This window comes from Amblyomma mixtum, chromosome 2, assembly GCF_055824585.1.
Source record: "Amblyomma mixtum isolate Tamu chromosome 2, ASM5582458v1, whole genome shotgun sequence".
Classification (NCBI taxonomy): Eukaryota; Metazoa; Arthropoda; class Arachnida; order Ixodida; family Ixodidae; genus Amblyomma; species Amblyomma mixtum.
This window is the reverse complement of record NC_143013.1, coordinates 28823740-28851499: the sequence shown is the minus strand read 5'-3', so window position 1 is coordinate 28851499 and position 27760 is coordinate 28823740. Positions and strand designations below refer to the sequence as shown.

Below are 27760 nucleotides of genomic sequence, written 5' to 3'. Positions count from 1 at the left end.
GGTACGTGATGAGGCTTCCCATCTACGCTTGTGCAAACCAAGAAGCCATAAAAGCCTAAGATAACAGCAACTCAGACCTACTGTTCTCACAATCTTGGAGAAAGGAGACTTAAATAAACAATGCGCACGGACAACGGCGGGGGCTTATCAAGCTTTGACGCACGTGTACCCCAATTAAGTAGCGTATCTAAGCTGCCCTCTTCGACCCTGTCCTCAGCTTGCTGAGTGCCAAGGGTTCCAAATTCCGGCGGCTTGACCAAATGCGGAAGAGTTCTAGCGACCACCACTCAGGTACTAGAGCACGATGTTCCAACGCTTGCAAAACACCGTGTGAAGGAATGCCCCGAAGGATGCAGCATTTTGCCACAGCATTCCCTTGTGAACGTATGTAGAATCCTTCCTGGCGTTCAGAGAAGACCTTGGAAACTCGCTAAAAGGTAAGTTGTGCATTTTTGGCTCCTGTTTTCTTCAATCTGCACATAATTTTGAAGCGTACGTATTGGTTAAAGCACCTCACTTTCCTGTGCTATGAGAGTCATTATTTAACCACCAAATTTCCCCCAAATAAGAGTGCACTACTAATTACACAAGAGTGCTCCCTGCTCCTGGGTTGCAAATCGGCGGTTAGTGAAATCGGGAAGGTGCACTGAAACGTAGTCTTTTAGACAAAGAGGCGATGTGTTCTGCGTCAGTGAGGCTTTCGTTCGGCATTTCGGTGAGCTTCCGGCGTATACAACGGTGGAATTATAGTAGCTGAAACTTGGCCTTTTGCATAAGGCGGTAGTTGGCATCAACCGCAGAAATCGCGTGTATATCAGATCTTTGGCAACGCCCCAGTGGGATAGGTGAGTGATTCTTGCTTTAGCTCTATTGCGACATGGCACAATCTAATCTAATCGTTTTGCAATCGCCGCCAGTGTTCTTCATGTCGGTCTTGCTATCATTTTCCTGTATTGCTATAATTATCAGGTGCGTTATAGTTGTGTTGACCTACAACCCGGAATCCAACGAACTGATGCTCCCCGTCGAAGCAATCCAATTATGAAGTGAAAATTTGTAGGCTAGATAGCCACACTTTCTTAGCGTGGTTCCAACCCCTATCATGTTTTGCCAACCGTTTCTTTTATTCTTTTTTGTATCTTGTCCTGCGAAATACATCATTTGCACCAGCAGAACTTACGCGAGTAATAGATAGTAATTGCACTTTTTTCATTCCTGTCTCGATTATTTTCACCCTGTGGACAAGTCCGTAAAAATATCAAAGCTTTCTGCTTTTCATTGTTGGAATGCTGAAAACATAAAAGCTTCACATATATGAAGTTCGTCGCTTATGTAGAACAAAACCAACGAGCAGTTTTTTTTTAAAAAACAAAGGTACAACGTAAGGCCAACAGAGTACCGCGCCCAAACGATAGCTTTTGACGTAAGTGCCATGTGGAAAGTTCCATCGTTTTTTCATACATAGTTGCAATAGCTATTCACTCTGCAGAATAACCATTATCCATTCTTGAAGGTATTGGTGAGCGCTATAAAAATACGGAAAAGGGATGAACACGCAGGACGAAGCGCTTAAGTGTTCATCCCTTTTCCGTATTTTGATAGCGCTCATCAGTACCTTCAAGAATGTATTTACAACTAGTCCCAGTAGTAGTTCTCTTGTTCATTATCCATGTTATGCAATTATGGTGGTTGAAATTTATGCTAAGCAAGGAAAATTGACACGAACTCAGTGACAACGTCAATCAACTTTGAGACAAAGAATTCGTTTCCTGTGCATGACTGCGGGCTTAGGTGACGCTAATTACAAGAACAGTCGTGTAACTACGAGGGTCATCCCACAATTAAGGTCTCCAGTTTTTATAAATCGAAAGAAACGTTTATTTTAACCAATTTACAAATCACTTGAAAGGCAGACCAGTCTTCTACTTTTCCACATAATCGCCGTTGCGGCCTATGTATTTTTGCAGACGCTGGGGCGGTTTTTGTGTGCCCATGTCTTACCAGCTCGCCGCCATCCCGTTGAGAAAGCGTTTGACCGGATCTTTCACCTCATCATCATCGGTGAAGTGTCTTCCAGCGAGATGTTTTTTTAGCTCTGGAAACAAGTGGTAGTCACTTGGTGCCAAGTCCAGACTGTAGGGTGGGCGGCTGATGACGTCCCATCCAAACTATTGCAGGAGAGGGACGGTTTGGCAGGCAACGTGGGGGTGAGCGTTATCGTGGAGAAGACTCACGCCCTTGTTCAGCATTCCTCTTCTGCGATTTTTAATCGCACCTCTGAGTTCCTTAGGGGTCTCACAATATCTGTCCGCGTTTACTGTACTGCCAGGAGCCATGGTCTACCAACAATACCCTTTTTCAGTCCCAAAACACAGTTGCCATGATTTTACCGGCTGACTGTATTCGCTTGAATTTTCGCGGTTTGGGCGAACAGGAGTGCCGCCACTCACGTGATTCTTGTTTGGTCTCAGGTGTGAAGTGGAATGCCCAGGTTTCGTCACCCGTAAAAATGGAATCCAAACAGGTCTCCTTTTGACCTCCATAACGTCGAAGAAATTGGTGGGAGGAGTCAACGCATTGCCGTTGATGATCGTCTGTGAGCATTCGCGGAACCCATCTTGCGCGCACCTTCAGATATTTTTTTCAACTTTGCTGTCAAAATCCTATGAATAGTGCTTCTAGAAACGCCAGAACCAAAATGCAGGGTTCGTCGAGTGTGATCCTCCGATCTTGCCGCATCATTTCTTCGACCTTCGCGACTGTCTCATCAGAAATTGACGGTCTCCCGCTTCTTTCTTCATCGTGAATTTCAGTGCGACCAGCGGCGAACTCCCTACAACACTTGCGGACGTGTTTAACTTCCATGCACGACTCTCCGTGCACTTCCGTTAACTGGCGATGAATTTCGATTGATTGACCGCCTTTTGCGTTCAAAAATCGACCAACTGTGCGAACTTCGTACCTGGCGGTAGCGACAGACGGAAGCTCCATTTCAAATGGCTGCCGTGCCAAGACTGACAGTCCCTTTCGCGCTGAGTCATGGCTTGTTTGGAAGACGGGGAACAATGAACGCAGCAGTATGGCGAGCAGCCACGCAAATAGATTCTCTCAGGCCGCAGCCCTTTGGAGCCCTTACTTTTGGGATTACCCTCGTATATTTCAGAGGCCATTAAATAGCCTCAGCTGCTAAGAAACAATCTCATGAGCCTCCACTACGGTGAGCCTGATAAACTACACGCATCTTTGCCATTTGAAAATTTATCATTGCTTTTATAATAAATGAGGATGCTCCTTATGATGGTGGGGGAGGGGGGGGGGGGGTAGGTGCTTGTGCTTAGCATCACACAGTCGGAACTCGCCCTGATTACTCCACAAAGGGGTGCCTTATTGACCACATGTAGGAAAGACGAGGCAAACGTAGTACGTCGCTTTTTCTAAATAACGCTAAATTTTATGAAGACATTGCAGTGAAAAAGGTGGGACCACCACCGGTAATTCGTTCACTCTGTTTAACTGAATGAAACGAATTACAGTCCGGAGATTTTATTTCGCTTCGCTTCCGTCTCATATCCAGCATTGAAGACGGAAATGTCTGACCATGTAGCTAGAGGATAAAAAAAATAGCGAACCCATGTTATCATTACTAGAATTATTTTCGTTACCATCGCTGCTGTGATTGTTACTGCGAACATGAACAAGGCACCAGTCACGAAAGAAAACTCAACTCCGTTAATAAGGGGACAGTGCCTCAAAGATAGAAGCTCAAAAGCTATAGAACAATTCATATGATTAACATATTATGTATATGGGTTGTTTATTTTCATTCTACACATATTTTTTTCCCTTTAAAAGCCGTGAAAGATACAATATAAGTCGGTGCATCCTGCGCATGTGGATTTTACGGCAAAGCGGGCTTTATGTAAGGGATGGATTGTTCCACGGAAACAATTATATTGGCTGAAGTAAAGGCCACCTGATTGGACTCCTACTGGTCTAGGACACCACGGGCGTGAGCTTCACGTAGGACGTGGTCCACTAGCTATTTCTGGCCGGAGGGTATACGGTATGCAAAGCAGCCTCCTAGGAGGAATGAGTGGCATGGGTGACAAGGCGGGAGAGCCCCCCCCCCCCTCCCCCCCTCTCCTGTGGAGGGTGCCTGTGGGTTGAAATCTGAGTGCTCGCTCTCTACGGAGGCCTCGGAAGGAGCTCGAAGGGATAATAAATACGGCAAAATCTCCACTGTCCCCAATCCCTCATAATTCCCATAATCCCAAACATATTTCCCATATCCCATTCCTATATCCCCCCAACCTGCTACTTCCTACGGGAGTTCAGGGGAGTCTTCCCGGGCCCGCTTCTCCGGCTGTTGGTCGCTTTAGTAGCTATTCCCACACTGATGGCTTTCCACCTTCGGGTGAAAAAATTCCAATTGCCCAAGGGCCACATCTTTTATTTTACAGTTGGGATTGTACCGGCTTTACATTAGTGATGCGGGAGAGGCTTGTTTTTTCTTATTCTTTTTTATGCCTCAATATACATTATGTCGGCAAACGCATTTCCACAGGTATTCGAACAGTGTGTATTTGGGCACGCCAAATGTGTTACAATGTGGAGGGTAAGTGATGAGAGGAGGTATACGTGAAATGAAGCACCCGATCTGTTGAGTACACTTGAAAGACGATTAGACAACTGAAACTTATCAACGTTATAAGTTCTAGTTTTAGGACATAAAATTTTTTCCGAAAGCGAATACAGTCTGCATCGAAGACAAACCAATTTTTACAACTTCTGAATAAACATCTTGGTCGAAATATCGAGCGCTACAAGCGCGCTTTAGAAAGCTAGTTATGCTGCTTTTGCCCGCAGTGCAAAATTGATAACATGGTGCCTCTGTGCGTGGTATCGTGCAGTGAATCACATAAACAACTTCTACGACATGAAACACATAAACTGCGTCTACAGAGAAAACTGTTATCTCTCTCAATTAAGGTGTCCGATTAGGCCAATTTCTAGACATCTTAAATAAATAAAACCGCGCTTGTGGTGAAATCAGACGCATGGAATAAACCGTTAGAAAAGTTCGAAAGCTGTCCATTATCTGTTCATGCCGCAGTTTGCCTGTTGGAATTTTAGATTGATTTGCACAGAGGGTGAGCGTTTGCAGTGACGGTAGCGCAACAGGCGTCCCGTATTTCTGAAAGCTGATGCTTGATTCGAGAAATATGTGGTGGAATGTGATCCTTATAATTCTTCGAAGGTTTTATATTTCATTGCGGCACAAACAAAAACTATTTACTTTTACAGTGTTTATCGGATGTGATAACCCGAAGATAACGGCTGTAATCACCCTACCTATCACATGCAGACCAATCCAATTGTTTCATCGCACGTATAGCGCTGTGGTGGGGCACAACGCCCCATTTACGAGGCATGTCGTGATACGACACATGTAACAGCCGCTGTTTCGTCGCACTCATCTACACACGGCGCTGTATCAAGTCTGCCCCTATGCCGACTCTGTGCGTCAGCCCTAGATGAGTAGCGCGCCTAGTTATCATCCCGGCATGCTGATAAAGGGTCCGAGTGCCGTTCGAGTGCTTCGACCGGGACCCAAAGCGTGTTTTCTTTCTCCGTGCCTCCCAGGCCGGAGACATCGCACAATGGCGTATCTCGTTCCCCGATAATCGGTGTGGAAATCGGCAGCACCCTGTCGGGACGCCCTGACTGCTGCGAATGGGCCGGCCTGACGTCGCCATAAAGTAAGTGAGCCTTCTAAGACGCTAAACGCTTTTTAGCAAACATAAAAGAGGGCGGGAACTGAGAAAGAAACCTTTTTGCGTTCAGGAGAAACGTCCTTCTGCACTGGGACGGCTCTTTGCCGCGTATCGGCACTGAGAGTGCCCCAGCGACTGAACGGTGTCACGTTGAGATAGTAACCACTGCTTCAGCACTCGAGGTTCCTGTAGTGTTTGCCTATAACATTTGCGTAACTCACGCTACTGCCTCACTCGTTCTGTTTTTGTGGGAGCGGACTGAAGTGGTTAGGCAGTGCATCGAGAGGAAGTGATGGTACATTTGGTGTTTTATTACTCGTACGTATGAACGTATAGACGTCAGAGGCAGTCACTTTAAGTAATAACTTTGCGTTGCTTTCTTGGGGGAAGGACAAGGGCAGGACGAACAGAAGGAGGAGGAGGAGGACAAACATTACTGAGGAAAAAAGAGTTATATGAACTTATGGGTGGAGTGTTTCTGCTCCAAGAAAAAAGAGCACTATTGTTTTGGTTTCAATGTAACCCCTCCGAAATCTTCGAACACGCCTGTTGAACGTACACGTATCGATTGGATTCAAAAGTTTTGACAGGTTAACAGCCATACATCTGGTGCCACGCTCAACGCTTCAAATCAGCCCTCAACACACTTCTACCATTTGTCAAGAGCAGAGAAATGATGTGCGTTTAGTCTCTAGGCGCGCGATACCTCCCTCCGATTATTAATATAAGCTGCTTCTACCGCTCGTAAATTTAAACATAAACAGCTTTTGCGTGTTTCATCCCCAGGTTTAGCGGGAAGTGAACGTACCATTCCAAATCAAGATAGTTTGGTTTGGTTTAGTGGGGTTTAACGTCCCAAAGCGACTGAGGCTATGAGAGACGCCGTAGTGAAGGGCTCCGGAAATTTCGACCACCATGGGGTTCTTTAACGTGCACTGACATCGCACAGCACACGGGCCTCTAGAGTTTACTGTGAAGCGCATTCCTTCATGCTGTTCTCAACTTGACTCACATCTTTATTTCATTGCTCTGTCAAAATACCCCTAAAGACAAAGCTATGCTTTCGGCGTCATTCACGCGTGTGCCAAATGTGCCACTTCGCTGTGATTTCGAAATTTACTTATCGTTATGACTAAAAAATGTGTAGAACCACCAGGTTGAAAGGCGAGTCACGAGTCACAAAGGGTTTATTAATTACGCTGAGGTTGTTCGGGAATTCGTTCAGAACGTACGCTTTTGCGAAACCCTTTCCTGCGAGGAGCGAGGGGCGTGGCTGCCGATATTGTTGCGCCGTGCCACTTCTACGAGCACACTTATGGGGATCTCCTGAGTGCTTCTAATGGCTCCTTCAAGGTACTGATGGCGCCGCCCTGGGCCCTAACCTTCCAGCATCTACTGCCACCCGCTGCCCAATGTCCTCACCGTTCAAAATAGCCCCTAAAAGCTTTTCCTGAGCTGTCATCGCGAAAAAGAAAAGTGGTACAAGGTTTGCCTTTCCATTAGCTTTATCCTAGCTCTATCTTGTAGCAATTACATACTGTCTGCACCATGAAAATGGCAAGCAAAAACATCCTGAGCACTTACGCTTCTTTATGTTGTTGCTGTTGTTTGTTTGCACATCACTGTACTGTACATTCTGTTCTCGTTGATTCAAAGTACAAGTGTTCTATAGAGCTAAACACACCATTGAAGGCCTTCTGTACACCACCACTTAAAACAAACGCGTCTACAGCCTTGGTCGAAAGTCTTCAGGCCACATTGTTTGCTCTCTAGCCGTGTAGTTTGCAGTTAACGCACATCCCGTAGTTCAACATTGTCAAAGAGGGAGCAAAACTCTTGTTCTCAGCTTTCCGCGCATTTCGAGGTTTTTTTATGTACAGTACGTGTGATACTGAACAGCTCAAAAGGTAACCCTGTGGTGTGAGGACTTTCCGCAAGGAGTGTATATGCGGTGTCAGCTTTGAGGGCACAGAGATCCTCCGCGAAAATACATAAGTTAGGGATAAATACGGTAATGTGGCGCCAAAATTTTTGTTTGCCTTGTGTGGCCCCCAAAAAAAAAATAAATTGAAAATGAATGGTCCTTTCTTTTTTTATACATTGCTCTTTGAAAACAGCCAAATATTCTTGTCGAGTAATAATTGTTTATTCTCTGCGAGTTCAGTTACTTTTCGTCAATGAAGGCGTTTTTTTTTTTTCGTTAAAATTTGAAGGCAGCGGCTACCTAAACGAGTGCTTTCAGTTATTAAAAAAACGACGCCTTAGCTCTGCATACCGCCAAGCTTTGGAGAGAAAAGAAAAATTATGTTCCTCAAGCCTCCGTTGAAGCCGGCCAGGTACATTTCTATAATGCGCTACATCTTATATTTAATCCGCCAAAACAGTAACTCAGAATACGTGAACATCGTTCTGCAAATAGCTTAATGTTTCTAACACCCGTCCTAGAAGGAACATCGCAGTAGCGGCCCCGCCTTCCCGAAGACGTTTTTATATCCTTGAAGCCAGTTTAAGTGTGAAATATTCTTAGTTACGTCGTAATCAAAACACGACATTTGTAGCAGCACATTGAACCCAGCACTACGTGATAGCAGTTATCAACGCTAGCAGCGAGTTACGTAAGCACTAACCGAGAGGTGTGGGGTTTAGAATTTGCACGGAACACAGTTAACAAAAACGTTTTAGCGCATGCGCATAATCGTCTTCCCTGCCTTTGTTAACACTGTCCGCGTAAATTACAAGCACCGCATATCTGCTACAATGCTTTTCCAACTAGCTCTATTGCAAGCACTTCTTATGTCAGTGGCCTAAGACTTCTACTTGCAATTACATGGACGCTGTTGCGTTCATATAAGCTTGTAAAAGTCAAATGCCGCGAAAAGAATCATTAAAAAATTCTCGCAAGGCCGAAGTACCTGCTTTTTTCTAATCGACGTTTTGAACTCACTTTCTTCTCTGGTTGGTAGCCATCCCGTTATGCATGTCCTCTCTGACTTTCACAGCCGCCATCATTGCCCGTGCACCATAACAGCTACCTGACCAAGAAAAGCGCACAAATTTTGAAGAAACATTAAAGCTGCTGTTAGCAGCGTCCCTCACAACTGCTGAGTCATGGCTCCAACCTCGGAGCGCGGCGGCAGCTCCAAGGAGGCAAAGAAGAAGGGGGCACTCCGAGCGTTCCTGGCCTTCTTCACTAAACCGGTGTGCTACATGATCTGTTTCTCTGCACTGGGTATCCTGCAAGGCTGCTACTACTCCTACCTCATCGGCGTCAACACGACGCTGGAAAGGCGGTTCGCCTACGGCAGCCGAACCGCAGGTTTCGTCTTTTTCGCCGACAACTTCGGTCCTATTCTTCTGGGTGTCTTCATCGGCACCTACAGTCCGAAGAGGCACCGTCCGAGGTAGGAAGCATTTATTTTTGCTCTCTCTGAATGAGGCGCTGCGTGTCATAGAAGAGTCTACACTGTGTGAAGGGACATATAAAGGAGGTGTAGAAGAAGAGAAACAATTTTGTTTCTACAGACATCGTCGCAACATCTACGCTTCCGAAACTGGGGGAAAAGTAGGAAGCTTATTTTGTTTAATTTACAGATAGTTACTTCAGCGAGTGACTACTCCTCCAAAAAGAAGCTTGTTTCATCTTTGCGTGTCTGTTCAGTTTTTCTTTTTTGTTGTTTGTTCTGCGACGGAAATTATGCTATACGTTGCAAGAAAGAGGCCTGAAAGAATAAATATTTTCTATTCTAAATACAACTACTTCATATGATGCCATGGCATCATGGTTCAGCCCCTCGTTGCACTGATTACGATGATAATTGTAGCATTAACCAGGTTGGGTCTACTGTATAAATAAAGGACACCCTCCCTTGACCTTCAAGGACCCGTTTCCTGCTTCAGCCCCGGCTCTCGCTTCCCCAGCGAAGTTCACAATCTAATTTCTCCATTTGACCTTGCTGGCACCTCGGGTTACCATTTTTCTGCCTTGTTATAAGCTGTTCTAACAGAATAGACCATCGTTTAACGGTTGTTCACATTATACGTCCTGCAGAAGTCCATTTCCATCATTTCAATTAATCTAGGGTATAGAATAACTGGCACTCGCTCACAAACCCACCGCCATTTAGTTCTTAAACTTCCAGTTATACCGCATCTACAACTTTTCCTTTTCTAAGGCACTGACGTCTTCTTGGTTCAATTGTAATGTGTCTGGTTAGTGTCCATTTGCAGCCAGAATGTGGGAGAGAACTGTATAGAGACGAGCACTGGCGTGACACTGGTGTGTCCAGCCAATACTCATCTCTGTATATTTTTCTGTTCCGTTCTGTAACCATCCTTTTAAACCAATATCCACCAGTGTACATTTCGCTTTTAAGGTGAATATCACCACGCCCAAATAGCTGTTGGCTGTCTTCTGCAGGTGGGTGGGAGGCGCGGCTGTGCTCATGGGAGCCTCCTGTCTGCTGGCCTCGCTGCCCTACTGGCTGTTCGGCAAGGCGGACGAGGCGTTCAGCATGACGGACCCCGAGGTCGAGTCGGACCTGAACCACTTCTGCCACGACCAGGAAGAGGAGCGGCGCTACCGAGAGCTCAACTGCAACCAGTCGCGCAAGACCGAGACGCTACCGGCGCTGCTTCTGCTGGTCAGCTGCAACTTCCTTACGGGCATCGGCACCGCCATCTACTACTCGGCTGGCACTGCCTACTTGGACGACCTCATTCGCAAGAAGAACTCAGCCGTCTACATGGGTGAGAGCAGGAATCCAGGGATAAGCTTTGCTGTAATGACAAAACAAGGAGTGGTTTGAGAGAGAAGTTTCCCACAGAGTGTTCGGAAATCTTCTGGTAACAAATGCGACCGCTTTAAAACCCTATTTTTCAATCGTTCCCCCAACTGACTCTATCTGCGTACGCAATGGTTATTATATAACTAGATCGTTAGTCATTTTAACTACTGCGTAGGCACGACTCTCTGTACGTACAGTCTTTGCCAAAAGTAACCGAGCACAGGTGGTTTGTTCCATAGCCGCGTAGCGAAGCACTTACGCCAGCCCTTTAGCTATGAATCTCTGTAAAGCAAGATGAGCGCTTTTCCTCACGTTTTGACACCTTTTAGTCTTTAGGGATCCTGTAAGGGCTCCGCTATGTGGTTGAGAAGAAAAAACCCGTTGCTTGGTTACTTTTGGCAAACGGGGCACGTGTGCCTGGTACAAGTATTTCCTGTGGAGGTCCGCCTCCACTCTTATGGTTTTCATGGTTCTTGTGTCGGCATGCTTCATGCACATCCCTTGATGGGAAAGGAAAAAATTTCGGAGGCTGAGTGCAACGAACGCACCAGTACGCTCAGCTTCCACACTCTAAAAAAAAAAAGAAAAATGAAATAAAATTTTATTTACGATGTTGACAAAATGTTTTTGTTTCTTTTTTCTCGAGCAGCAATCATGACGGTTGTTCGCGGATGTGGACCATGCCTGGGATTCATCCTGTCAGCCCTCATTCTCGCGATCTACGAAGAACCATACTGTGAGTGCCTACTTTTGATACATTTCACTCCTTTTGTGCGTCACAAATCGAGCTCTTATTCCAAAGTCGCGATCGACATTATCGCTGCTATGTCATGTACCCTGCAAGTAGTGTTACTTATAGGCGCAACTAAAACTTTCTTCTTGCACCTGCCTTTACACACTAGACGATTATACCGAAGGCGTTCAAAACTAACATTGTGCTTTGAGAGCTGCGAATGCCTTTTTTGGCCAGCTTGTTTATTTAATATACCCTGAAAGTGGATTATCATATATTATTAGGTAACATAATCATAAACATGTGCGCAAAAATTTTGCGTCTTTCTTGACGCCTTGGCGGTTTTGCCAATGATAAATTCAAAACTCCTTCCCAATTCAATTACGGCTTCCTTGCCGCAATATCGTAGCTTGTTTAATGCAGCTGTCCCTGCTTAAGCACATGTACATTGTTTGGCGGGGGAAGATTTAATATAACTTTATTTTTATTCGTCTCTTCAGATAATCCAGGCTTCGCGGACGAAGACCCGCGTTGGATAGGAGCCTGGTGGCTCGGTTTCTTCATTCTCGGCTTCCTGCAGCTGCTATTCGCCCTGCCGCTCTTCTTCTTCCCAATGCGTCTGGCTGAAGATAATTCCGACCAGCCGACTGAGGAAGAGCAAGACATGAGCCTAAGAGGTTTGGCAAACATACGACACTCATATTTTAAAGGTTGCCTGATCTTTCTCTGATAGGTGTTTAAGGAGCTTTACTAGAACATTAAAAGTGAAAATAAAAAGTCAGAATGCGTTCGTTGTTATACAACCTTTGTCAAAAGTCAGCAGGTGACTTTATGTACGATCGGCCACAGCAATATGTTTTGGGCTAGAGCGAAACAGAACTGCGCGAAGACGACGGGACAAAAGAAGGCACGAATACACACACACACAAAGCGCAGACTCGGCGAACATGTCCCCAGGAAGGGCCCGGGGTGCCGAAGAGCCTCTGGATTTCAGGCTGCTCAATCTTACGCTTCAGGCAGTGGCCCAAGACTCTTGACTGGCACGTTGACAGTGCGATGAGGTTAACATAGGTAGTTGCCGCTTGTCCCTTGTTCATAGGAAGAGTGGTAGAGCCCAGAGTAGAAGAAATGTATTGAAGAAATGTATTGCCTGAAGCGTTAGATTGTGCCGCCTGAAATTCAGAGGCTCTTCGGCACCCCGGGCCCTTCCTGGGGACATGTTTGCCGAGTCTGTGCCTTGTGTATGTGTATTCGTGCCTTCTTTTGTCCCGTCGCCTTCGCGCAGTTCTGTTTCGCTCTAACCATGAACCGACTAGCCCAACATCTTGTCTTACTTCAATGTTTTGGGCCTCGTTTGTTTTCTGTGTCACTATCGGCACTCCAAATCTGAAGCCATTATGACAGTAGGTCGTTCTGAACCACGGCGTTCATCAAAGAATCATTCTAATCCGTAGAACTTTATCCGTCGTGTTCGAAGTAGCAGAGGACTATAATGCCCCATTTGACGTCACCTCCGGTTTGGCAAGCAGTACCAGGCCAGAAAACATACGCGAAAAATCGCACTAGTTATCAAAGAACAAAAATCGCAGAGACATGGCCAGTTCCTTTTGCTAAGGTGTGAAAGCCTTTGTTGCATGTCGGTATTTGAAGAAACGAAAAGAACATTGTGCTTTTTGCAGAGTTCAAATACAATGCTGTTGGTTTCCTTATAACATTTGTGGGACAAAAAATATTTTTTTAACATTTCTACGCTCGTTAACAAATAGCGTGATCACGCTGGTTGTTGTATAGGCGGATATGCTTATATTAAATAGTAAGAGGAATATATGGTTATATAAGCTGTTCGATTTTTTGTTCAGTAGCGAAAATGACAGAGCTTACAATGAAGCTATGCAATATTATTTTGGTGTTTTTTATATGTTAGCTGGCACAATCCTTTAATCTAAGCTATAAAGTATCAAAGAAAAAAAATACTATCTCCACATTATGCCGTCTAATATAGACACATTCAAAAACAAATGTCAAAATTTTACGAGCACTGCTAAATCTGAGAAATCAGTACGTGATCAATTAGCAACAATCAGCTTTTGGTTCGTTTTGTGCACATAATTTGAGCTGTGTGAAAGATCAAATTGAAGGCATCGAGCCAACAAGAAGACTCAGGGATAATCGACAAGGTTTTATTCAACAAATGTGTTCCTATTTCTCCCCCAGAAGTTGCCAGATAACGGCTGGCGCAAAAGTTTCAGACGCTGCCTGGAAGCTGCTCGTTTCCGCCCCCCTTTTTCTTGCCACGGTTTGCTCACAGTGACGAAAGCGATGGCAAGTGTGAACACGTTCACATCAAACTTTGTATGCTAGCTCCCATTATTAAAGAGTGCACGGTGTTGAAACGGTAACTCGCGAATTCTCGACAGTGTACTGTAAAGGTAAAGCAACTGTGGACGGTGGTTACAGCAACTTTTAGCTGCAGCTATGCAGTACAGCCTTTTTAGAAGGTTATGAAGAAGTATTACAGGGTCACCTGTAATGCTTCTTCATAATCTTCTATCATAAACCGAGAAAACGCTGCAATATATGAAACCTTTAGTTAGCAAGATCGCTCATAAACTACGTTACATGTCTTTCGAGAAGCATGAACGCGCGACTTATTTCTGAGAATAATTAGTGCGAAACATGTTTTATTCGGCGTCGCTGGCATACAAAGCCGGTTCTAACTGCTGCATGAAATTCTGACTGCTGCGGCATGTATATTTTTGAGTTTGTCACCAGCTTTGTCTTTAAGCTGAAATGTTACAAGAGGCCTCACCTCATGTTTCCTTTGACGTCTTATGCGAGGCATAATTTGCGTGACACTGATACCAGTGCCGTGATTTCTTTTGCAGAAGCCTTCGAAGCGTCAAAGCGACTTATCAAGAACCCCATAATAGTCGCTCAGATGGGCGCGCACGTCTTCAAGTGGTTCGGCGTCCTGGGTTTTTGTACATACGTGCCGAAGTACGTGCAAGAGCATTTCCAACAGTCGCCGAGTGCTGCTTCAGTTCTAAGTGGTACGCATGTAAAAGCGCCATTTAGTCTTTTGCCGCGAATTGTATTGTATTCGATGTTTTTTTTTTAACGGTCATTTGCCTGACCTTCAACCACTTTTATTTCTTCTTTCGCACTGACGGCCCCTATGTAGCAAATTAGCGACCTTGAATGCATTCAGTGGCGTCAAAATGATGAACGTTTAATGTAAAAATAAGGATAGCGTTTGTTTATAAATTAGAAGAATTATAGAATTACACGTCGCAGTGCAGGTTTCTTTCAGTGCATGTCTCAATTTTAAGAATGATGGCGCTTCCACGTGTGTCCTACCTCCAGTCTGGGGTGCCATAGGTGCCGTGTGCAGTAAGGACATATACTGAGAGAAAAATTGAAAAGAAATCCGGGGTGAAAAGCTCCAAACAGTTCCACTAATTGGTTGCGCAGCAGTTTCGTACACGCAGTTTCTTTTATGCGCGTGTTTATGCTTATCGCATTTATTTATCTTCCTTACAATCCATTTCGTGCATCGTTTTAAGATAACTGGCCAAGAAATTTTGGTGATTCTGGTTTGACTGACCGTGTGTGCCACTGTCGTTTTTTATAGGAACGTTCCCGATCGGGTGCGCCATGGTTGCCACACTGGGCGGTGCTTTCTTGATGAAGACGTTTCGGCCTTCCGCGCGCATACTGACAGCCATCATATTCGCTACAGAGCTTATCACAGCTCTAATATTTATCTCGCTGATGGCTTTCAGCTGTCCACAGCCTCCTCTGAGAGAAAAAGGCGAACTCAGATCAAGGTATTTTTATCTTGCCTCGATGTTGTCATTAATTCTCTTAGGTGCAGGTATACCTGCGTTATAGTGGTGTAGAGATACAGTGCAGGAGTCGACAACTCGTAATAGGTCTGGCGAATAATTTATATTCATTACTTGTCTCTCTTCTCCTTACCAAATTTCTTCACCTCACCTACCAATGCTGTACGGATGTCCATGTTACTATACCCAGTGCTCTTAGTAAGTACAGTATTTGTCAAAAGTAACCAGGTTGCATGGTTTGCTTCTCATTCGAATAGTAGAACCCTCACGGCTGCCCTAAAGATCAAAAAGTTCTTTGAAGGTGAGGACAGGGGTTATCCTTACCATACAGAGATTTAGAGCTTGAGGTCTGGTGTAATAGCTTTAATATACAACTGAGGAGCAAACCGTGCAGCCTGGTTACTTTAAGCTGAGGCGGTACATTTCACCCCGTTAATATAAAGGTCAAGTATGTGCTAATGACCTTTTCCTTCTGCTTCGCTCGTAAACTAGTACCTTCTTTCCTCCTTTGCAGGGTCAAGTGCTTGTTGCTCCGCTGTGAGTGCATAGCTTCCTTCTGCTTCCTATAGCTTCCTAAATATGCAGAAGGGTTCCTAAATGGCATATTTTGTGTTATGTATCTTAAAGGCGCAGACGACAAGATGAAGTTGGCCTCTATTTTTACGCGTTCTAGCCACAAATAGACACCCTAAGCGAAAACGAAGATTTTATCAGCTTGAACAGAAAAGAAAAAGCACAATACGGGTGTCGCCATCACCGGCTGAATTGCCAAGTACAAAGTAAATCTCCACACCGATCCCTGAGGCTACACTAAACCTCCATTCCCTTCAAAACGGCGGGAACTCGTCCTTCTTGGCAAAAACCGCGGGAGTTTGAATCGACTGATAGCAAGATTTTTAAATCCAATTTCCGACAAATAGCTCGCCGACAAATAGCTTTTTTTGCGGCCAGACAAACGTCAAAATAGCCAAAAGGATGAAGATAATCATTTTTTGCTTCAAACAATAATTCTATGAAGTTGCCCTCAGTACCAATTTAATTAAAAAAGTTTATTTTCTTGCGGATACCAATTGGAACCAAAAATTTAAACAGTTACATCGACACCACGACAGCGAGGTGTTAAGTAATCGAAGTTCTCACTTTTTTTTCCGCTCAACAGTTAACGACGAATTTTGTCGAGGTGCAAACCTGCTGGTTTCCTCACCAAAAGGACAAAATACACGTGAAATAATAGAAACTATTGCGTTCCTAAGCCCCTAAGCTACAGCGCCAAAACGAGCCAAAGGACGCTAAGGACGCAGTGATGATGGAATTACCGCTAACTTTAAACAATTTGTTTGACGGACACCATATGCATACTGGTTCTGTACCTCTGAGCAAAGAGACAACAAAAATTCGCGACAGAAGATGCCAAGTCATCACGTAGATATCAGAGCGAATCAAGATAAAGCCCCTTATATTCGCGCAGGACCACCACCGTCTCACAGTGCAACCTTTACCTCTTTCTCGTTACAAGACCTTCCTTCCGCACTTCTCTATAGCTGATGTGCACTTCTGTTTTAGTAAACCTTTCACATTAGACGCACATACGCGCTGGTTTGAGAGCGCACAGTAGATGTGTGCATTTCTTGTCCATCCATGATCGCACGCTCATTAAAGCATGAGCCGTTTTACCATGTGTAGATTTGGGATCTGTTGGGAATAATTGAGCTAAGTCTGGGCATACGCACTGATGCTACGTATGAGGCGTTTGTGGAATAAAGTGTTGAAAGTTAGCGTGTGGTCAGCCTTTGGGTCCCTGCATTTGTTTTTCGGAGCCGTCCTTGCTTCTTGAAGTATGAACCAACAAACCCAGCAGCATGTACGGCTCCAATCGTAATCTGCTTAACATATTTTCTCGTGTCAAAGACTTTGGGAATAGCACCTTGCTAGTAGATCCAATGTACTCCTCTTCCGAAACGCCACAGTCTTTTATATTTATTTTCAGGTTAGACCTGGTGAACAGCTGCAACCAGAACTGTTCCTGCGCTACCGAAGTGTTCCATCCCATATGCGAAGGAAAGACTACGTATTTTTCTCCTTGTTTTGCCGGATGCGCTACCAAAGGACCTAACGGCACTGCAGAGAGGGGGGTGAGGATACTTGTCTCCAACATTACTATTATTCACTTTGGGCCCCTGCGGTGGCTCAGTGGTTATGGCGCTCGGCTGCTGACCCAAAAGACGTGGGTTAGATCCCGGCCGCGGTGGTCGAATTTCGAGGGAGGCGAAATTCTAGAGGCCCGTGTTCTGTGCGATGTCAATGCACACTAAAAAACTCCGGATGGTCGAAATTTCTGGAGCCCTTCGCTACGGTGTCCCTCATAGCCTGAGTCGCCTTGGGACGTTAAACCCGCTAAACAAAACCATAAACCAAACCATAAACCAAATATTATTCCTTTTATCCTTTCCTACACCTATACGCGAAAGGAACAAGAATGGCTACGAAACTTAGTAACTCAATCAATAATCAAGGATAAACCTGAACATACGTCAATAATGCACAAAGTTTGTTACCTTCTCCATCTTCCTCTTTTTAGTTCTAACTCTTAGGTACCTGGACCTCTGAAACAGAGTTGTCGCTTGCGCGCCTTTTAATATTCACAGCTTTGCACTAAGATAACTGAGGGTTTGCCCTACTTTAAGATTACCTTATAGGCGCCAGCGGGCTGGCGAGTTTCGATATCACGTTTATCAAAGTGCAACATAATGTAGGGCTTGATGGGATATCGTCCGGCGTGGAGCAAAACATGCAGAAATAATAAACCTTTACTTGAAAATGTATGAGCAATAATAGTAATAAAGATAAGCATTGTAGGGGTGTGATTGCGCTTCGGTGGATGCTAATCAGGATGCTAATCAGTTATTACACTCTTACAAAAATAAACAATCTTTACCTCGTGTAAAAAACTGTAAAATGCCGAGTTTTAATTCGTATATATAATCCATGGTAGTAACGAAATATGGAGGGCATTCGAAATTCATTGTTTAATAAGCAATCGCCTGTGGTATTGTCTGCGAAATTTTTGTGGTCGGCTAAGAGCTCGCCTAGCTGTCAGAGAACCACACTATAAAGGGAGGCTCATTCAGTTTTTTGGGTTTTTTTTTCTGCATTCAGACATACGACAACTGCAAGTGCGTGGACGCCTTCGACAATGACGGTCCGGCTCGGAGGGCTAAAGACGGGTTCTGCGAAAGCGACTGTCCTTTCCTGACCTTCTACATTATGCTTCTCTGTATCGCCTACGGGTTCTCCTTCAGCACGAAGGCGGCACAGATTGTCATTCCACTCAGGTAACTCTTCAGAAGCAGAGAGATATAATAAAAAAAAACTGCTTAGGTAACTCTAGGCGTTCCTAAAGTTCTGTGGAATTATAGCCTCTGCAAATAAATTACTCTCTTTTTCTGGGTGCTGGAAACGACGCGTTACGATTCTAAATTAATCCTGAAACTTTTTGGTCATACAGTAGCTGAGGGTGTTATAGTCGGATACAACTTAAGTCTGCAGTGAAGCTCCGCCCACGTTCAGCCTCCGCGCACAGAATTCCTCCACGACAAAAAAGTAATCCGCTGCTTAAACGTTTCTTGTGACCAAAACAAGAAGCTCATCACAAGAAAAAGAGTATAAGCTCTAGGATTTTGACATGGGGATTGTTTGAGATAGTCAAATATTAAAAAGCTGATTTCGTTTACAGTTGCGGTTGGCCAGCGGAGTAATACAAGACGCCGCGAACCGCGGCCCAGTGTTAGCAACTGCTGTTTTTTTAAGTTGTATCCTACTATAGTCTTTTTCGCGGCTTTCATTACTATACTGTGTAGTTTGTCGGTGACCTCTTTGTACCGAGCGTCCACTGTTGGGATAAATAACATAGCGAACGGCCGCTCCGCATGTCGTTGTTATGTCACAGTATTCCTAAGGAACGTTAGTCGGTGCGTGCTTCAAATGAAAACGAATGTCGCGATGACAGGCCTCCGTATGCTGCCTCCCAGCGTCAGGGAATCTAGTAGCAAAACGAATAGCCTATTTGCTTACTGACAGTTAATTGCCTATAAGTGGCCGATAGCAAATTGGCTATTAGTTTCGATATTAAAACTTTCGTTAGGCCGATGTGATTAACATCAGCTGTATTTTATTTCAACGCAACGCCAGTTTTCTCGTGCGAAGCAGGTACTGACAAACCCTCTAAACTTTTTTTTTTTTTTTTACAACGAATTACAAATATGTTGCGTAAGAAATAGGAGGTCAAATCTGTACACGCTGCAAGGCATTTAACTGTGCCTCACCGCATCATCCTTCGTGCGGAGAATACGCTTATAGGGCAATTGTTATGCTTGGAAGTAAGCTAAAGAACAGCAAATGATTTACTTCTTCCAAAGGCGAGAGTCAAGAACAATCTTCCACGCATTTACGTTCATTAAGGTTCTTACTTGAGTGAATAAAGCACTCAGTTGAGCAATATTAAAGGCTGTCAATCGCCCGATGGCAGCCTTGTAATCCCAAGAAGCGGACATGGCGCGCCATCTTTGCGAGATTCTCCTAAACACAAGTAGGCTGTTCGGACAATAGATGGCGCGTATTTCGCTAAGGGCACCTTTGGTAGGCGCCCGCCCGTTACAAAGGGAAGGCTACATCATCATCATCATCATCATCATCATCATCAAGCGCGTTTGGTATTTTAGTGTTTGGCTGGTTTGGTTATCAGAGTAAGAGGCCGCGGCGCCAGCTTTCCATTGTCACTGTTCTGCGTTCTCTTACGCTGTATTCTTGAATTGCCTCGGCTCCGTGGCCATAACTCGGCATAATTTTGGCGACTTCCGAATTTTGTAAGAAAAACTGTGGTGAGCGGGTTTATCAGAGTGGCACCAGGAACGAGAGATGTTTCGTGCGTTGAACTCGACCGAAATAACCAGCAGTCGGGAAATAACAGGGATGTTTAAGTGCTAATTAGAAGTCGTGAAAGCAGTGTTCGCTTCGTGCTTCCCTGCAAATCGCTGGCGTCGTCCGTTGGTGCACAAGCACGACACTCCTTGACAGCTTACATGTGTCAGTACTAAGGATTACCTGTAATAACTCAACATTTCTTTAACACAGGTGCATTGAGATATCTACTGCTCGTTTAAAACAAAAGTTTTGAGAGATCACTCACTTAAACCCACTTTGCAATTTCTGTGAATGGCCGCTTTCTGCTTTCGTCTAATGCCACCGTTACACTAAGGTCATGCAAGATGAAATATAAAAGGAATAAAGGATTCGTAAGGATACGGCTCCCCTATATTTATTAAGCAGTTTTATGTCAATAAATAGCAAAACGCCTGAACTACTTCTAAAGTTGTTGTAGAAACAAGTTGGTGTTGCATCAGCAGCAAAAGATTTGTGTGCAATGCAACATACGGAATCCGAAATACATATGTTTGACAAAACAATTTATGCGCGTCAGCTGCTCCTAATTAACGATCGCTCCTTGAAAGGCCCCTGAAACGGTTTTCACCGAGGGCAACGAACGCGGAAGACCTACCGATATTTAATTGCCCCAGAGCTCTTAGATCATACCAGTTGGGAAATTCCATTGCAGAAAATGACTATAGTCCGATGCACCTTAAGAAGGCAGCGGCTTTTCCCCGTCAAAGGATTCCCTTCCATCCAATGGTGTCGGCCGATTCTCGTGACCCTGCTAGGGTGACATTGCAGGGAGCGATGCCACAATGGAGAGAGGGGTCTATCCCCCACTATGGAAGGAGGGGACTATACCCTTTCATATGCCACTTCCTGCTTTGTCACGCTAGCAGGGTCACGAGAATCGGACGACGCCATTTGATGGAAGGGGTTCCTTTGACGGGGGAAAGCCACTGCCTTCTTAAGTTGTATCCGACTATAGTCCCAGACATAGAGTTTCTTACTATTACCTAGAGGGAAAGCTGGCAAGCCGTCTATGGGAGTTTGCATGGAGACCCCACGTGACCACCTCAGCCACCATGGGCGCTCAAAGCATCATGAGGCGGTGAGCTACCGACTGCAGAACTACAACTGTTGGCCAAAAAATAATAGAAAAATTAAGCTGTTTGATAACTACAAACGTCCTAACATTCAATATCTTGTCTAATGATTGCAACAAACGAGCAGAAAAGTATTTAAGTGCAAAGTTTGCCTAAAATAAGAGATGACTAGCTTTCCTATTGGCCAAGTGATGAACACTAAAATAACTAATATTTCGTAGTTAACAGGCGCACTTTTAAAAGTAAATATGTTTTCAAAAAAAATGTTGTTGTTTAGATACTTTAAGAGGTTTTTTAATGGCATTTCGGAAGAGTAAAACCTTTTATTGGCGTCGTGTGTCGTCGAGTTTTCACTACTATGGCTTTTGCACACTGCGCTCGCGCGAAAGTCGTCTGCGCATACACGAACAGCGTTTTTGGAATGAAACATCTTAGTAATGACACTCCGTGTTCCTGAAAAACTACGACTGTTCCGCAACAAGTAGCTCACCGCCCCATGATGCTTTGGGCGTCCATGGCGGCTGAAGTGCAGCGCCGCCAGCTTTCCCTCTAGGTAATAGTAAGAAACTCTATGGTCCCAGAGGGCTGCTTTCCGAGTAGTGCATGAATGGATGTCAGGAGCATACCTTTTGAAACCAGATGGTGACGGGCGCCACCATGTTCGGTATTCTTTTTGTTTATATTTCTTTACCCAATCTGCCAAATTTAGCGGTATTATCTATGAATTCGCCATTTCTTTACATATAAATTCTATAAGTTTTATGTTCGCCAAATTTTAAACCTTAACTTTTAACCTTCCCCCACTGCCCTTAAGCCACCAATCTTCCAACCGCTTTTTGCTAACGTCTATAGCAGATGCATTTACATTACCTTTGTTACATCTAAAGCCTACGCCCTGAGAGAGCGACTGTGCCAGTATCGACATCTGGGTGGACACTGCCACATTCAAGTAAAGTTACGGAATTACCATGCACACTGCACATACGTCATCATCTTGGCTAAATTTCTTTTTGTCGCTTCGCGTTCTAAGACACCCTGATCTCGCTTCAAAGAGTAAGCCGCTGCCTCCTGAGTCATCACAGATCGATTCCTTCTTGATCTGCATTCTCCATTTTCCATACATGTCTAGAGTCTGCTTTTTCTCCATAGAATTAATCCAGTTTTTACCCATCCCATTTTTGATCTGTTTATTTCTCCGTCCTGGTTTCCTGCATGCTTACTGGTTAGTCTTCGAGTTCTTTTCCGCCAATGCTGTCATTCAACGCTCTTTCAGTACAAGTATTTAAATACCTTATGGGACCTCCTGTAACAGTCCAATTTCCTCAGGCGTTCTTCACACAATATTTTACTCTTAGGAGAAGTAGGAAAAAAACTTTATTGACCAAAGAAAGTTGAATGAGTTGGCGGTTGGAGTCCTTATTACAGGGCTCCAGTGGTCTTGGCCGTCGAGCCCACCAGTTGGATGAGCCTTCGTTGGCTCTAAAAGGTGACGCTGGTCAGTTGCACCTCCCACCGTTCGGGTGACGTGTCCGGTATCTGTGATTGCTGCAGCTTAGTTTGACACCGCCATGAAACATGAAGGGAGTGTGGGACCAGCGCTGCATCAAAGGCAGGCGTTTTGGTATTGGGCGGGATTGAGTTTGTTGAATCTTGACAGGTGTAGGAAGGTATATACTTTTCTATACCTGTCAAGATTCCACAAAACTCAAACGAATTCGAATTCATTTCAATTTTACTATTAATGAATGAATAAATGTTTCCCGTGCTTTGAAAGATGCCTAGTTCCATGGGCCACTCTCCGGGTGCTTACGGATGGTGCTACCACGTAGAAGCGGCCAATAAAAGTTTTCGCTATATGTTGCCATCATCTTCTGAAACGCGTTTCTTTTTTTCTTTTTTTTTTAGTTTTTTATCTTTTAATTTATCTCTCGGGACGTTACATCTATGAATATGTTTAACTTATTTTGTTGTCAGGCCGTTCTGCGTTTATCAAATCTCGAAGTTTAAAACTTGAGCGTAGATTAAATTGCTGAACGCAGGCATCGGTGCAATCCGTAAACACCCGAATTCTGGGCCAAATCGGATCGCCGTTTTTTTTTTTATACATGGACCGTATGGAGAGTTTCCCAAGTAGTAATATCAGACAGCTCTAATCGCCCATCATCCTCCCGGAAAAATTTTCGGTATAGCTTACGAAGCACCAATTATCCGCAATTAAAAGTGACCTCTTTCTTTTCTTTCGCAACTTACACACCTGAGCGAGTCAGAAAAAAAAAATAAACACAATGAATTAATTAAAAACTTCATTCGAAGATTTAGGACTGGGATGGGTAGCAGGCCGGGACCGGGCTCCTCTGTTCCCTTGGCTCGATTGTTTACTTTTTTTTTTTTTTGCCGCTCGCTCCCCCGCCATTAGAGGTAGACTAGAGCAGCGACGCGCTGCCGTCTTTCATTCATTCATTCATTTATTTATTGGTCTTTGTTGCATTAAAAATGTACGCAAACACTGCCCGGACCCATAGCCAACGGCTAGTAACGGGTCCAATGGAAAAAAAGGTATACAAACATGCAGGCAACAATATACCGAAATAAAGACAGTAAGTTAGTATAAAGAAGGCTAGACATCGCTCCCAGCACTTGTAAGAGCATCAACAAAAGAAGCACATATATTACAGATTATATAAACTAAAAACTTACAGATCAAACAAAACGCGTAGAATTTATACAAAAATTAAGGCATCACAAAAAGCGAGGGGAAAATAGCTGTTAAGTATTTACAAAGCATCACAAGGGTACAACACACGAGAACAGGATAAAATGATTTCAGTGCAAACTTTTTAATCACTCCCCTGTGCCCCCCCGCCTCCTGGCACACAGTATTAAAGCTGAGTAGGTTTTACTCGACATAGTGCACGTGTTTTATTCCTGGTTTTAAAGCCGTTTTATGAGCTCTTTCGACTGCTGCTTGCAGTACTCTGCATACTTCGAAGTCTAACGAGGTGATAGCTTATAGTTTGACATGGAATATCACCGTTTGCCTTATATTTCGAAGACAACAGTGCGTCATAAAACAAAAATGTTCTTCCTTGGCTACGGGTCGGCACACCTGGGCAAATTTTTTGATCTCATATTAATACAGTATGCTGATAACGAAACTTGACAGTTGTCTTCGAAAATGGTGCGATGTATTGCGTACCCCCCGTAAAGTAATTGCAAACAAAAAATGCACTCTCCTTTTCTCCACAGAGGTACAATAGGCAGAATGCCAGTGATAACTCCTAGCGAGTTTCGAATCTAGGATAATATACACGTAAATCTATGCTGGCGTACATAACACCGTAGTTTTGTTTCTCAATTTCAAGAAGGCACGTACATGTCACAGGAAAAGAAAAGAAGTAATTCTCCTACTCATAGTGGGCACGTTAACAGCGCTGTGAGGGGAGGCATGGAGGAAGGGTGATAAAATGCGAAGTGAAACAAGGCTGACCCATCATCACTCACGGTCAAGAAACTCAGAAATTAAATGGTAATTTTTTACGAAAAACTAGTTATTTTGGCTATTGCGAGTTCTATATTTTAAGCTATTACGGTACCGTATCTTGGAAGGCTTGTATTTTAGCGAAAGACGCTTTTAAGCAACTTTTTTCTCAATCCTATTTTGGAGCATGAATGCAATTGCCCTCGATTTCTATGGTGGTGGTGGTGGAAACTTTTATTGCCAATGATGTAAATCGTGGGGGCGAAGCCCCCTACATGGCACTTGGATGCCTCCTCAATGTGAGGAGGAGGCACCCTTACAACGCGAAGGATAGCCCCTGGAGTTCAATCCTACTGTGAGCGCTGGAGATGATCCGGCGCTGGTCTTGAGCGGACGAGCTGGTCTGAAGAGACTCGCAATAAGACTCCGCCGCGGTTGGTGATGGGGGATGAGGGAAGGTGGGGCATGTGAGGAGGGTGTGTAAGAAGTCTCCTGGTTTGCCGCAAAGTTTACATGATGACGGGAATTGGTCTGGGTATCGGGCATGCAGCAGTATTGGGTATGGAGTAGTTCGGGTTTGTAGTTGTCGCCAATGTGCAGCCTGCGGTATGGTGAGGGATGGAGCTGGGGGTGCGTATTCCCTTCGTTTGTCTCGGTAGTACGAGAGAATATCACGGAAGGAGAGCAGGCGCTCCGAGGCTCGTAGAGGGGGTCCGACTCCTGCCCGGAATGTGAGACCTCGGGCTAGGGAATGAGCCTCCTCGTTGCCAGGGAGGCCAGCATGTGCTGGCGTCCAGATGAGGGTGATGAGGCGCCGGGGCTGCCAGAAACGTAGTAAACGAGCAGCGGTGCTGGATATGTAGCCCTTCGCATAATTTAAAATTGCAGATTTGGAATCGGAGATAATAAGAACTATGCTGCATGTTCTAGACATCTGTTCTGGCTTTTTTTTTCCCTACAGACCTCTTATGCGACTTCAAAATCGCTGGAAAAAATTATATTTTCCAACTCTTTTTCAGATGTGTTGATCAGCAGGACAAGGCATTTGCACTCGGCTTCGCTGAAGGAGTCCTGGCACTCTTTTGTAAGTCATTATGAATTAATGACAATGTCATTTCTCCCACGGTGATCAAAAGCACGTCATGATACATATTGTATCTGCAGAGATGGCTATGATGCATAATGTTTTGCTGTACCTTTTCGGCTTAATGATGTCAATTAGCTTTGAACTCTACGAGCTTCGTGCTCATGGCTCAGACACACACCACTGTTGCTGGGCAGAATTAATGCCTCCTTGCCCTCAAAAGCGCAGCTTTGCTACCCTGCCGTTCGAATTATCACAAGTCCAGCCGCAGCAGGGCAGTCTATCGACGAAATGCTTAAATGTCGGATTGGAGATCTGTGCTACAGAAAAAATCAGGGGGGCACTTTGTTGACGTAAAGTGCGGTGAGGCGAAAGCCATTGCATTTGAGAGGCATCCGTCCGATTCGACGCCTTTCTGCAAACTCTCTCCAGCGTCCTAGACAAGGAGAACTACGTATGCGTTGGCAGGAAGTAGCGTAGCCATTAGCACGCTCGGCTGCGGAACAGAAGGATGGTGCTTCGAATCCCATCGTGCACAAAGATTTTTTTTCTGGTCTGACTAGAAAAGCGTGACACCTCTGCTGAAAACTTCCTGTCGTCGACGATGAGGCATTAAAGGCTTTTGCCATAAAATTTTGCAGTAACATAAAAAGAGCCCCACAAAGGGAGGTCATAATAGACGATGATATGTCAAAGTCAGTCGAGATTGTTTTCAAGACAGTGTCCGAACCCATGCTGACATCCATTGTTGTGTAACTAACAGTGTTCTTGTGAGCGTGAGAGTGAAGGTGCAGTGAACACCATTCTAGCTTTGCTATGCAGTGGGCTGGTTAACCTGTGTCTAAAGGATACGTCACAGCTAGATGCATCGCTCCACGGGCTTCCTTTTAACCCAGCTAATGTCTTCTTGTTGGTGCACATAGCCTGCTTGTTTGCCGTAGCAACTATGGGCATCACGGAAGGTTCAAGGTTTGCACGTACGACTCAAAAAACACTCGGTGCCCTTCGATATTTATTAATAATTTTGCAGCGTTCCTGCCGTATCCGTTGGTGTACGGCTCTTTGGTGGACTCGACGTGCGTGGTGTGGGAGGAGAGCTGTGGCCAACGGGGCAACTGCTGGGTGTACGACCAGCGCACCTTCAACTACTCACTGCACGGCACCACCTTCGTGCTGCTCATGGTTGGCGTGGCCCTGAATTTTGTGGTCTTTCTGCTGAGCGGTCGGCTGGGCAACCTCTACGGCCGAGAAAAGCGCTTCTTGGCCGACAGGAGCCGCGTACCGCCGCCGGGAGAGGCGGACCTCCATTCTTCGTCCAGGAGGTCATCGAAGGGGTCCTTCAGGAAACTGACCAGAAACGAGATCTTCCACATGGTGCCCACAAATGACCCCGACGAGGAGTGAAAGTAATAACTCGGGGGATGCATCCCCTGAGAACACTCGGCAAGAAAAGAGTTTGTGTTGTGCTCTTGGTTGATTAACGCGGGAAAGAACTGCTTGCAGACTGTTCTGCGTAGGAGTTGACAATAATTTCTCAGTGCATTTTTTTCCTATCTCGTTGGTGTGCGAAAGCGTGAAGGGTGATTTCTTTGAGAGACAGTCCAAAATCTGAGTCAGTAACCTGCAATGCCTTTCTTCGGTAATAGAGGATCAACCTTGAGGAAACAGTTCCTAGTGCGTTACGAATAAGCCCTGAAAATGGTTCCTCTGGCGGTTTGGTTCTGTGACAAACAATGTTTAACAATCAAGTACGCTTTTGAAGAACTGCGTGTACAAAGCTAGCCTGGAGAAGTGATTCCTGTTAATAATGTTCTGTCTTCAGTGTTAGCACTGAAAACCACGCTAGATTATTGCGTTTCGCCAGCCATGCGCACAAAAGCGCTCCTTGTATACCAGATTCTGAAGTGACGGAAACAGGAAATTGTGTGTCATATTTTCGTCGGTTTCTTACGAATGCTTAGTCCGTATGTATGCGAGATATTTTGACTGACTTTCATGTGGTGCATTATTAAAATAACCTACGTCTCTTG

General features: G+C 44.8%; 1 protein-coding gene across 2 annotated transcripts; it reads left to right on the top strand.

Moving 5' to 3' along the window:
- On the top strand, positions 1–27760 carry LOC149358798 (solute carrier organic anion transporter family member 74D-like). 2 transcript variants are annotated; one of them, XM_089570990.1, is made up of 13 exons: positions 1–437; positions 5644–5759; positions 7128–7260; positions 8774–9175; positions 10192–10520; positions 11208–11294; positions 11792–11968; positions 14177–14341; positions 14923–15118; positions 17124–17268; positions 18293–18468; positions 25666–25730; positions 26761–27760. In XM_089570990.1, the coding sequence occupies exons 4-13, from the start codon at positions 8883–8885 to the stop codon at positions 27132–27134; spliced, it is 2007 nt and encodes a 668-aa protein (XP_089427116.1). In that variant the 5' UTR covers positions 1–437; positions 5644–5759; positions 7128–7260; positions 8774–8882; the 3' UTR covers positions 27135–27760. The 2 variants fall into 2 exon arrangements, with proteins under 2 accessions (XP_089427116.1, XP_089427115.1); XM_089570989.1 differs by lacking the exon at positions 7128–7260 and having other exon boundaries at positions 2–437.